The sequence below is a fragment of the Bufo bufo genome, chromosome 3, assembly GCF_905171765.1.
Source record: "Bufo bufo chromosome 3, aBufBuf1.1, whole genome shotgun sequence".
Taxonomy (NCBI): domain Eukaryota; kingdom Metazoa; phylum Chordata; class Amphibia; order Anura; family Bufonidae; genus Bufo; species Bufo bufo.
In genome coordinates this window covers 680,963,294-680,976,881 of record NC_053391.1, presented here as the reverse complement: position 1 = coordinate 680,976,881, position 13,588 = coordinate 680,963,294, and the positions used below count along the sequence as shown (strand labels likewise).

Here is a 13,588-nt window from a genome sequence, read left to right as displayed (position 1 = left end):
GGAAGACCCACGACGAAAAAACGGTCACGAATCACGGAAAAAAACGGAACCCCGATTTGCGGACCGTGAAAAAATACTGTCGTGTGCATGAGGCCTTAATGTCTCAGGAAAGCCCCTTTAAATAAATGCAGTCTATGGGATAATCATCTATTAATGTTTTTTGTATGTTTTTTAAGTGCTCTTATTAGGACTTAAAAAAGTGAAAATAAAAGTTAAAGTTTTAAAAAGAATTAAAATAAATTCTAATTGGCCCCCTTTTTACCCGCCGCGTCCCAAAACGCTCATTACTATTAAAAAAAATAATTGTGCTCATCCCATATGGGGAGGAAGAAAAATAGCCGATTCACAGTTTTTTCTCGCTTCACCTACCAAAAAAAATAAAAAAATAAAAGTAATCATAAAGTCATTCACACCCCCAAAATGGTATCAATGAAAAATACAGATCAACCAGCAAAAATTGAGCCCTCTCATAGCTAAACATACAATAAAACGTTCTGGGGTCAAAATATAGTGATGCCAAAGAAATTACATTTTTCCAAAGGTTTCGTTTCTTCTATCAATCTGATAAATCTGGTATCGCTGGAATATCGTACTGTGATTTCGCTCTATGGTAATTGCCTCCATGTGTTTGCCACAGGTGGAGCTGAACCGCAAATATCGGATGCACACGTTGCAGCCCAAAGTGACGAGCTCCATCTACATCAACTCTCGCAGCGTTTTTCTCAAGACGGCGTTGAAGGAGGGCCGATATGTCATCATTCCAAGTACCTTTGAATCTGGTTTAACCGGAGATTTCCTTCTCAGAGTGTTCAGTGATGTGCCTTCAAATTGCTGGTAAGTACCTTATGACGGTCAATGCGAGGACAGTCCATGTGACAGTCCCTTCTGCTCCATCGCTCAGCAAAGATTTGGTCACACAGTTCTGATATCATGGCCCTACTAGTCATTACCAGTTCTCCCTGTATAACTCCGCCCTTCCCATGACATCACCAGTCCTCCTCAGATAGCCCTATCGCCTCACTCTGTCATATCCAGGCCTCCCCATATGACCCTGCCGCCCTGTAACTCCATCCCTTGATGACTCAGGATTTCCTAGTTTTCCTAGATAAAACCCTGCATCCTCACTGTGATTTGTCCAGATCACCCTTCCCTTTGACAACACCACTTCTTTCTAGTTTCCAGGTAAGAGACCCGTGCTCTTTTGCATATCCAGTAATTACCATAAAAATGTGCCCGCCCCGCTGTTACACTGTGACATCACCAGCACTATCTGGAAAACCTCTCTCGCTCTGTGACATCACCAGCACTATCTGGAAAACCTCTCTCACTCTGTGACATCACCAGCACTATCTGGAAAACCTCTCTCACTCTGTGACATCACTAGCACTATCTGGAAAACCTCTCTCACTCTGTGACATCACCAGCACTATCTGGAAAACCTCTCTCACTCTGTGACATCACCAGCCCTATCTGGAAAACCTCTCTCACTCTGTGACATCACCAGCACTATCTGGAAAACCTCTCTCACTCTGTGACATCACCAGCACTATCTGGAAAACCTCTCACTCTGTGACATCACCAGCACTATCTGGAAAACCTCTCTCACTCTGTGACATCACCAGCACTATCTGGAAAACCTCTCTCACTCAGTGACATCACTTGCCCTGCCCAAAAATAGCCGCCCCCTTATTCTGTGACATCACTAGCCCTCTCGAGAAAACCTCTCCCCCTAACTCTGTGACATCATTTCTCCCCCTCACTCTCTGAGATGATTTGCCCTGCCCTTATGTTGTCCTGCTCTCACTCTGTGACATCACCAGCCAACTGATAACTCCACCCTCTCTCTCTGTGACATCACTTGCCTTGCCCTTCTGTAGTCCTGCTCACTCTGTGACATCATCAGCTACCTGGTAACTCCTCCGTTTCACTCTGTGACATCATTTCCACCTTGCCACCTTACTCTGAGACATTGCCAGCACTTCTCACGTGATTCTGCCTCCTCCCTCTGACATTACCACCCAACCCAATATATAATTTCTATATAATTATCTATAATTTGTTTTTGTAAGGGAATGTTAGACCACTAGATGGCAGCACAACTGCAGCTGCGTATTTCATCATTTATTTTTACCAGGTTAAATAAAATGTCAAAAAATCTGAAATAAATAATTCCTTAAAATCTTATTTATTAAGCATGATATAGCATTCTGGTCCCTTTTTTCTGATACAGAGCTCCAAACCACCTGAAATTCTGTCTGCCTGAAGCCACCACTAGGGGGAGCCCACTACCTACTGTAAGTTCATTGTATAAACATGATTCAATAAGCTCCCCCTAGTGGTGACAGCTGGCAGCCAGAATTCTAATACTGGGTTCTATGTCTATGCAGAGGATTTGAAGCTGTGTATTGAAAAACAGAGCTGCAGCCATTATAAAGATATACTTAGAAATTAATTGGCACAAAATGTTGGACAAATTTAGACTAAAAAAATGAAATGACATTCAGGGAAAGACGTACACTTGAAGTAACTTAACAAAGGCCTTGCTATACCTCTATTCATATTCAAAGTTGCATTCAGAATTGTGTGATAGTTAATATGCTCATTTATAAAGTACAGAGTAAATTTGGTTAGCATTGTGCCGCCCCCCCGTATCAAGGCCTTTTGCTGGGACTCTTCACCCACTCCACAGTGAGAGCAGATAATGAGTCCATCTTCTGAAGGCACAATGGCAAATTAATTACATACATTGTTTTCTTTCCCCTTTAAAATGAGCCATCATTTCAGTTTGGTGCACGGTTCCTGCTGACACAATGCAGACCCCATCATTCATGTTATCAGAGGTTGCATTGTTCTCCCCATCGTGCCGGCCCTGATGATGTTACTGCAGTGATGGGTTCTGTAGGAAAAGGGTCAGTTCTGATACATAGGGGGAGCAGACCATGAGAGCATTGTGTGGCTAACGGGAAGTAAAAGCTTCATGAATAAATATAAAATGTCTTCAGAAATTAACCCTGTAAAGTATAAGAAGCTTTTATAAATGCTATGAATATAACTACTATAATACTGCTGCTATGTACAAGAATATAACTGCTATAGTACTGCTCCTATGTACAAGAATATAACTACTATAATACTGCTCCTATGTACAAGAATATAACTACTATAATACTGCTCCTATGTACAAGAATATAACTACTATAATACTGCTCCTATGTACAAGAATATAACTACTATAATACTGCCTCCTATGTACTATTATATAACTACTATAATACTGCTCCTATGTACAAGAATATAACTACTATAATACTGCTCCTATGTACAAGAATATAACTACTATAATACTGCTCCTATGTACAAGACTATAACTACTATAATACTGCTCCTATGTACAAGAATATAACTACTATAATACTGCTCCTATGTCAAGAATATAACTACTATAATACTGCTCCTATGTACAAGAATATAACTACTATAATACTGCTCCTATGTACAAGACTATAACTACTATAATACTGCTCCTATGTACAAGAATATAACTACAATAATACTGCTCCTATGTACAAGAATATAACTACTATAATACTGCTCCTATGTACAAGAATATAACTACTATAATACTGCTCCTATGTACAAGAATATAACTACTATAATACTGCTCCTATGTACAAGAATATAACTACTATAATACTGCCTCCTATGTACAAGAATATAACTACTATAATACTGCCTCCTATGTACAAGAATATAACTACTATAATACTGCCTCCTATGTACAAGAATATAACTGCTATAATACTGCCTCCTATGTACAAGAATATAACTACTATAATACTGCTCCTATGTACAGGAATATAACTACTATAATATTGTTTCCTATGTACAAGTATATAACTACTATAATACTGCCTCCTATGTACAAGAATATAACTACTATAATACTGCCTCCTATGTACAAGAATATAACTACTATAATACTGCTCCTTTGTACAAGAATATAACTACTATAATACTGCTCCTATGTATAAGAATATAACTACTATAATACTGCTCCTATATACAAGAATATAACTACTATAATACTGCCTCCTATGTACAAGAATATAACTACTATAATACTGCTCCTATGTACAGGAATATAACTACTATAATACTGCCTCCTATATACAAGAATATAACTACTATAATACTGCCTCCTATGTACAAGAATATAACTACTATAATACTGCTCCTATATACAAGAATATAACTACTATAATACTGCCTCCTATGTATAAGAATATAACTACTATAATACTGCTCCTATATACAAGAATATAACTACTATAATACTGCTCCTATGTACAAGAATATAACTACTTTAATACTGCTCCTATGTACATGAACACACAGTAACCTTACAATTATTCCTTCGCACAGTGAGCTGACTGTGGATGAGCCTCGGAAGACCTGCTGGTCCGGGATGTGTGGGTTTCCTCAGGTGGTCTCTCAGGTACATGTGGTCAGCGCTGCAGGACTTAAGGAGCAGGACTCTCAAGGAGGTAACTGGTCCAGGATTATTTGGGGTGAGGGGGGGGGGGGGGGCAGCAGACGTGTGTAAAGCCGTCCATCACTACTTCCCCTCCACAATTTACTAAATCTATTTGTTGATGGTGCAGAGGTCTTTCGTCCGCCCTGCAGTATATAGCGGGCATTGGTCAGGCGTGTGTCTCACTGCCGACCTACATGCTGGCACCAGTGCATGCTGGGTTGTAGGAATCTAGAAATGTACTTTATTGTTTGGACTGTACAATAAAGGACGTGTAAATTAAAGAACGATAAAACGATACCTCACTTATGTAGATCATTCCCGGGTTAAATTCTCCTTTTATTAATATGCAAATTAAGTGTTCAGTGCACCAGGGGATGGGCTCAAGCCCCTCGGAGCACCAGAGCGCTTGTTGCCACTCCCCTTCATTGACAGCGCCAGGCAAGCTGCATGTAATGTCGGGCCTTTGCTGTAGATTAAGTTTTTTCGCACGTGCGCAGTATATCAGCCTCTGCATTCCCAGCCGCACAGATGACATCATCCTCCAACTGAACGAAGGCAAGCATCTCCTTTTCCCAAGTGGAGAATGATGTCATCGGCGCATGCGCAGTAATCATCTGCACTGCCTACAGCGTAATCTACAGCACAGGCGCTGAGCGTTTATGTCTATGTGGGAATCAGTAGAGAGAGCGTTCGGTCAACACTCACCTCACTAACATCATCACTTCAGCCGCCTCCTGAAATACTCTGTGCTGCTGTTTCCTCCACTCTCTCTAACTCCGGAGTTCCTACTAGTCTCTGTGACATGCAGTTCTTACTGACACAAGGATCACGTCTCCTAAGATGAGCTCTCACCTCTCCTGAAACACTCTGTGCTTTCCTGTTCTCGCTTAACCTTATCACTTCAGCTGCCTTCTGAAATACTCTGTGCTGCTGTAATTCCTAGCAGTTCTTTCTTAAAGGGGTTTTCCCGTTGTTAGACGTTATCCCATATCCACATGATAGGGGGTAACTATTCAATCAGTGGGGGTCCTACCGCTGGGACCCTAACCGAGAACAGGGGCCCTGTATCCTCTGCAGCCCCCCCTGAAATGAACAGAGCCGACATTCATTTCTACGGGAATTCCGGACATAGCTGAGTACAGCGCTCCGACGTGTCCGGAATTCCAATAGAAATGAATGGAGTGTCCACATGCGTGCCCGACCGTCCGCTCCGTTCAGGGGGTACAGAGCCCCCATTCTCGTGATCAGTGGGGATCCCAGCAGAATGACCCGCACAGATCTAATAGTTATCCCTACAACTGGAATACCCCTTTAACTGACAAACTTAAGTGGATGAGTCACTGCCCCCCCCCCCCCCTTTCCACACAAGATGACCTCTCCTGAAATACTCTGTGCCGCTGTGGGCCCTGCTTCTCCCACCATTCAGCTTTGAGTCTGTGAACTCCCGCTTGTCCAGTAGATTCCCTGCCTTACTATTATCACACGAGTGGACCGGTCACGGCTCCCCACGAGGCCAGCATACTCCTCTCCTGTAATACTCTGTGCTGCTGTTTCCGTTCACCACCTCACGACATATAAGATGTGATTTTTGTCTCTTCTCAGGCGCTGACCCGTATGTCATCATTACCTGTGAAGGGAGTAAAGTCCAGTCACCGGTGATAAATGACACGCTCACCCCTCAATTCGACGTCAAGGGCTTGTTCTACCGAAAGAAGCCGGGCCAGCCAATCATCATCCAGGTGCGTGTCAGTACGAGCAGAATCGGGTTCTATTCTCTTCATCAAAGTGGACACATTTGAATTTTCGTGTTGCAGATGTATGGTTACATGGCGCACAGGGGCCCCCTAGTGTTAGAATTGTGTGATTACATCATGTCGACAATTATTTGTGTAAGTGTCTCTGCGTTAAGGAAAAGTTCTACAGCTTTCTAATAGGCCTCATGTTATAGATCCTCACCGTTTTCAAGATCTCTGCTTGCTGTCAGTGAATTAAAAACACTCATTCAGAGGCAGTAAACCAGTACACAGCAAGTCCTGCCCTCAACTGAGAAGTGGATACAGTTGTATCAAATGCTGTGTGATCTCAAAACATCGGCAGCTGCACAAATCTCTCTGCTGGTTTGCTACAATGTATCAGTCTGGAGTCCGTTCATCTCACAGAGCATTGTCTGAATTGGATACAACTGTATCCACTTCTCAGCTGAGAGCAGGACGAGCTATGTACAGGTTTACTGCCTCTGAATGGAAACAAGAGTGTTCTCATTCACTGACAGCAAGCAGGGATCCGTCACTCTCTATGCAGTGACTTTCTACTGACCTGGTGCTATACACAGCGGCCAAGCAGAGCTGCAGTATAAAGCAAAAGGGAGGAGTATGAGGTAAAAGGGATTCTCCAGGACTAGAAAAACATGGCCGCTGTATTCCAAAAATAGCACCACCCCTGTTCACAGGCTGCGTCTGGTATTGCAGCTTGCATTGAAGTAAACAGGGCTGAGCTGTAATACCACACACAACCTGTGGACTGGGGTGGTGCTGTATTTGGAAGAGAGCAGCCATTCTGGTCCTGGAGAACTCCAATAGACACCGATTGTAGACCCCTGCCGCCCACTGTCTGTACGTGCCATGCTCCGCTGCACTGCATTGTGAGTAGTGTTGTGTACACACTGTAAAATTACTACAGCAGGGATCAGCAACCTCCGGCACTCCACCTGTGGTGAGACCACGACTCCCAGCATGTTCAATTGCTTGTCTGTTCTCAGAACTCCCATAGAAGTAAATGGACCATGCTGGGAGTTGTAGTTTCCCAACATCTGGAGTACCGGAGGTTGCTGATCCCGGTTCTAGAAGCTGTAGAGTATGTGGAATTGACTGATTATTCCCCCTAGAATTTATCAAACATTATTGGGACCCTTCCTTAACAGCTGAGGATTCTGATGTATTGCATTAGGGGGGTGTGGAGTTTTTTTTTTTAGGCCATTTTGCAGTGGTGCATTGTGGGGGATGTAGTGGTCAAACCAGTCAGTGCAGACCATGCTCTACAGACACTGAACAAGCAGATGCAAAATCATTCAGCCTGAGAGCGAACTGCAAACCAGCACAAATTTGTAATCTTCGGCTGTGACAAGAGTATAAAACATGAATTTTTTTTTTTTTAAAAATGTGTTTTTTTTTTAAATTTTCTCAGGTTTGGAACCACAATGTGATTAAAGATGAATTCATGGGTCAGGTGGTCCTGACGGGTGAAGCCAACAATCAGCAGACCCAGCACAGCGTGCCGCTCCAGGACAAGGGGAACAAGAGCAACCCGCAGGTGTCCGGCTCCCTCCAGCTGGTTCTGTTCTCCAGCAACAGCCTGACCGGCATCTAAGGGTCTACCGCCATATCTACCGGAACAGCGACCAAACAGGCGGGCGTCTCGACGGCCCGCCAGCCATTGTGGCCTGTATTTCATAGACAAGACGTATACTATCCGCATCTATTCCAGCGCGGTGGCAGATTGTGCCGCGCGCTGCATGCAGCATGTGACACAGTGTGAGTTTTATAGCCAAAAATAAGATGACGACAGGGACCGTCCAGGAGTGGCGGCATTAGGAATAGAATTCCAGTGTCATTTCACTGTGTCCTACGTTTCATACATCCTTATATACATATATTCTAGTATGATAAGCGGCGCCCTTCCAGGCTGTTTATAGACATTGATATTCTCATATAGCCAAAATGGTGGACAGATGTGCCATGGTTCCGTAAAGACGCCCCGCGGGGGGTGTGGCCTCCTCTGGTCATGTGACTGAAGGAAAGGATCGTCCGGCTTATAGATACCAGTATAGGAAAGAGCTGAAGTTCCGATTCATTTGCTGCAGCCATGTGTCCGCAAGGGGGGTTTCTGGTTCCACATAAGTATAGTTTTCTCAATATCTCTGATTGCTGTCAGTGAATAGGAATGTTCTTTTCTACATTCGGAGGCTGAAAACTAGTGCATAACTAATGCAGCTCTCAGCTGAGGGTTTGCTACAGTTGCGGCCCAGCCTAGACATTCCTCTGCCAGTCTGTATTCTTTTTTTTACCTGTACTGATACATTGTTACAAAAATCAGGAGAGAGATTGGTGCTGCTGATGCGTTTAACTCACAGAGGATTGTCTCAACCGGATGCAATGGTAACAAACCCTCAGCTGTGCAAAGTATTGGGTCTATTCAGGTTATTTTAAGAAATAATTTATTATTCACTGACTACAAGCAGAGATCTTGAAAATGGCGAGGAATTAATTCACAAAGGAGGGAGCTTATTAAGATTATGACCGCTGGAATCCGGAAACGCCCTTCAAACATGGCCGATCCCTTCCAGGCGTCTCTTCTTTTTTTTTTTTTCAGACTGGAATGTGGGGGGAGGAGCGTCCGTGAATGTCCGTTATATAATGAACCCCTATCAGTATATATGAGAGGCGCGTGTCTCCGCGCGTACACCAGACCTTGTATAAGTCAATAATCATCTGAATCTGGCTGTCATTGGCCCGAGGTGACAACCGTGCGTTCAAATGGTAGCCATGTTACCGCTCTCAGCCAACCAGAGCTCAGCTTGTATATCAGGTAAAAAATGAAAGCTGAGCTCTGATTGGTTGCCATGGGCAACATATCCTCTGTTACTCTGAGGCAGGTCTGTCTGGTATGTGTAGGCCTCAGTTACCGGCAAAGGCGTTTCCATGGCAACTGGGCAGTAAATGGTTTACTCCGTGTGCCTCTTGAGGACAATGAAGCCATAACAGGCCACGTCTGTGGGGTCATTCCGTACACAGTGTCCTACATGTCAAATTACTTTCTTGTTTACTGTTTTTTAATTATTGGTTAATATTTTTGAAATCTTGTTGGGGAGGGGGGGGATTTATCAAAACTGGTGTAAAGTAGAACTAGATTCCAGCTTTCATTTTCCAAAGGACCCCTGAAAAATGCAAGGTGGAATCTGATTGGTTGCTAGGGGCAACTAAGCCAGTTTGGCTTTGCACCAGTTTTGATAAATCTTCCCTAGGCTCTCGAAAAAAAAATAAGCGTTATGTTACCCATATCAACAAATCAGAGGCGTACCTACACGCTGGAATCTGATTGGTCGTCATCTTCGCTGTTACCAGGACTGTATTTGACCTGTGGTTGCTATGGGCAAAGCTATGGATTCTCATTCAGATGAGATTTCTGAAATGTCACCTCGTGTCTTAAGATTCTGATCATCTGTGAGATGTGATTTACACTTTGCATTCATTTCACATTTTTATCTCTTTTTTTGGTGATTTTAGGGTTTGCATATCTTCAGCAATTTACCATGACTTTCTATTTTTTTTATTCCTGTTGGATTTTTTTATGTTTTTTGTATGTTTACAGCACTTTATAATCCTTCTAATGTGTACATGGGAAATCTTTATATTAAACACGTCTCTCCCACCGTTTAGCGAGTCGCCTTGTATCGATGCTTAAAAAGAGATTGTCATGTCTGGGAAAGCTGGGCGCGGCCTCCATAACAGGGTCCTAAAACCGCAGTCCATCCTATTCCACGTGGAGCAGATCTGACCAGTACTGCAATGACACCTCCTCCCCTCTTGGAGCGCTAGTTTGCCGTTCACAGCACTGGGGAAGTTCAATGCTGCCCTGAGTAATAAAACCTAAAGGTGAAAACTGATATCCAGACTTTCTGCTATTAATATGGCTGCTCGAATTCAAAAAATCTGATTTATTATATACAGTGCCTTGAAAAAGTATTCATACCCCTTGAACTTTTCCACATTTTTCACGTTACACCCACAAACTTAAATGTACAGTCGTGGCCAAAAGTTCAGAGAATTACATAAATATTGGAAATTGGAAAAGTTGCTGCTTAAGTTTTTATAATAGCAATTTGCATATACTCCAGAATGTTATGAAGAGTGATCAGATGAATTGCATAGTCCTTCTTTGCCATGAAAATTAACTTAATCCCAAAAAAAACTTTCCACTGCATTTCATTGCTGTCATTAAAGGACCTGCTGAGATCATTTCAGTAATCGTCTTGTTAACTCAGGTGAGAATGTTGGCGAGCACAAGGCTGGAGATCATTATGTCAGGCTGATTGGGTTAAAATGGCAGACTTGACATGTTAAAAGGAGGGTGATGCTTGAAATCATTGTTCTTCCATTGTTAACCATGGTGACCTGCAAAGAAACGCGTGCAGCCATCATTGCGTTGCATAAAAATGGCTTCACAGGCAAGGATATTGTGGCTACTAAGATTGCACCTCAATCAACAATTTATAGGATCATCAAGAACTTCAAGGAAAGAGGTTCAATTCTTGTTAAGAAGGCTTCAGGGCGTCCAAGAAAGTCCAGAAAGCGCCAGGATCGTCTCCTAAAGAGGATTCAGCTGCGGGATTGGAGTGCCACCCGCGCAGAGCTTCCTCAGGAATGGCAGCAGGCAGGTGTGAGCGCATCTGCACGCACAGTGAGGCGAAGACTTTTGGAAGATGGCCTGGTGTCAAGAAGGGCAGCAAAGAAGCCACTTCTCTCCAAAAAAAACATCAGGGACAGATTGATCTTCTGCATAAAGTATGGTGAATGGACTGCTGAGGACTGGGGCAAAGTCATATTCTCCGATGAAGCCTCTTTCCGATTGTTTGGGGCATCTGGAAAAAAGGCTTGTCCGGAGAAGAAAAGGTGAGCGCTACCATCAGTCCTGTGTCATGCCAACAGTAAAGCATCCTGAGACCATTCATGTGTGGGGTGGCTTCTCATCCAAGGGAGTGGGCTCACTCACAATTTTGCCCAAAAACACAGCCATGAATAAAGAATGGCACCAAAACACCCTCCAACAGCAACTTCTTCCAACAATCCAACAACCGTTTGGTGAAGAACAATGCATTTTCCAGCACGATGGAGCACCGCGCCATAAGGCAAAAGTGATAACTAAGTGGCTCGGGGACCAAAACGCTGACATTTTGGGTCCATGGCCTGGAAACTCCCCAGATCTTAATCCCATTGAGAACTTGTGGTCAATCCTCAAGAGGCGGGTGGACAAACAAAAACCCACTAATTCTGACAAACTCCAAGAAGTGATTATGAAAGAATGGGTTGCTATCAGTCAGGAATTGGCCCAGAAGTTGATTGAGAGCATGCGCAGTCGGATTGCAGAGGTCCTGAAAAAGAAGGGCCAACACTGCAAATACTGACTCTTTGCATAAATGTCATGTAATTGTCGATAAAAGCCTTTGAAACGTATGAAGTGCGTGTAATTATATTTCACTACATCACAGAAACAACTGAAGCAAAGATCTAAAAGCAGTTTAGCGGAAAACTTTGTGAAAACTAATATTTGTGTCATTCTCAAAACTTTTGGCCACGACTGTACTTTATTGGGATTTTATATGATAGATAGACGAACACAAAGTAGCAAGTATGTGTAAAGTGGAAAGAAAATGATACATGGTTTTCAAAATTTTTAATAAGAATCTGGAAGGTGTGGTTTGCATTTGTATTCATCCCCCCTGAGTCAATAATTTGTAGGACCTCCTTTCGCTGTAATTACAGCTACACTTCTTTTGGGGTAGGTCTCTACCAGCTTTGCACATCTAGAGGAGGACATTTTAGGCCATTCTTCTCACGCTCAGTCAGTTTGGATGGAGAGCGTCTGTGAAAATCAATTTTCTGGTCTTGCCACAGATTTAGGTCTGGACTGGGACTGGGCCAGTCTAACACATGAATAGGCTTTGATCTAAACCATTCCATTGTAGCTCTGAATGGATGTTGAGGGTCATTGTCCTGCTGGAAGGTGAACCTCCGCCCCAGCCTCAAGTCTTTTGCAGCCTCTACCAGGTTTTCCTCCAGGATTGCCCTGTATTTAGCTCCATCCATCTTCCAATCTGATCAGCTTCCCTGTCCCTGCTGAAGAAAAGCATCCCCGCAGCATGATGTTACAATGGGGATGGTGTGTTCAGGGGGATGTGCAGTGCTAGTTTTCCGCCACACATAACGTTTTGCATTTAGGCCAAAAAGTTAAACTTTGGTCTCATCTGACCAGAGCACCTTCTTCCTGATGTTTGCTGTGTTCCCTACATGGCTTGTGGCAAACGGGACCTCTTATGGCTTGCTTTCTAAAATGTCTTTCTTCTTGCCACTCTTCCATAAAGACCAGATTTGTGGAGTACAAGACTAAAACACTGCTCAAAAAAATAAAGGGAACACAAAAATAACACATCCTAGATCTGAATTAATTAAATATTCTTCTGAAATACTTTGTTCTTTACATAGTTGGATGTGCTGACAACAAAATCACACAAAAATAAAAAAATGGAAATCAAATTTTTGAACACATGGAGGTCTGGATTTGGAGTCACACTCAAAATTAAAGTGGAAAAACACACTACAGGCTGATCCAACTTTGATGTAATGTCCTTAAAACAAGTCAAAATGAGACTCAGTAGTGTGTGTGACCTCCACATGCCTGTATGACCTCCCTACAACGCCTGTGCATGCTCCTGATGAGGTGGCGGACGGTCTCCTGAGGGATCTCCTCCCAGACCTGGACTAAAGCATCTGCCAACTCCTGGACAGTCTGTGGTGCAACGTGACGTTGGTGGATAGAGCGAGACATGATGTCCCAGATGTGCTCAATTGGATTCAGGTCTGGGGAACGGGCGGGCCAGTCCATAGCATCAATGCCTTCGTCTTGCAGGAACTGCTGACACACTCCAGCCACTTGAGGTCTAGCATTGTCTTGCATTAGGAGGAACCCAGGGCCAACCGCACCAGCATATGGTCTCACAAGGGGTCTGAGGATCTCATCTCGGTACCTAATGGCAGTCAGGCTACCTCTGGCGAGCACATGGAGGGCTGTGCGGCCCTCCAAAGAAATGCCACCCCACACCATTACTGACCCAATGCCAAACCAGTCATGCTGGAGGATGTTGCAGGCAGCAGAACGTTCTCCACGGCGTCTCAAGACTCTGTCACATGTGCTCAGTGTGAACCTGCTTTCATCTGTGAAGAGCACAGGGCGCCAGTGGCGAATTTGCCAATCTTGGTGTTCTCTGGCAAATGCCAAACG

The 13,588-nt window shown here is 43.6% G+C and overlaps 1 protein-coding gene across 1 annotated transcript in view; it reads left to right on the top strand.

Annotated features, from left to right (window-relative positions):
* CAPN5 (calpain 5) overlaps positions 1-9,977 on the top strand; it is a 96,975-nt gene extending 86,998 nt beyond the window's left edge. The window contains 4 exon segments of the mRNA XM_040426431.1: positions 638-834; positions 4,423-4,544; positions 6,137-6,273; positions 7,718-9,977. Coding sequence (XP_040282365.1) covers positions 638-834; positions 4,423-4,544; positions 6,137-6,273; positions 7,718-7,900 — 639 coding nt within the window. The 3' untranslated portion in view covers positions 7,901-9,977.
* Positions 9,978-13,588: the final 3,611 nt, after the last annotated feature.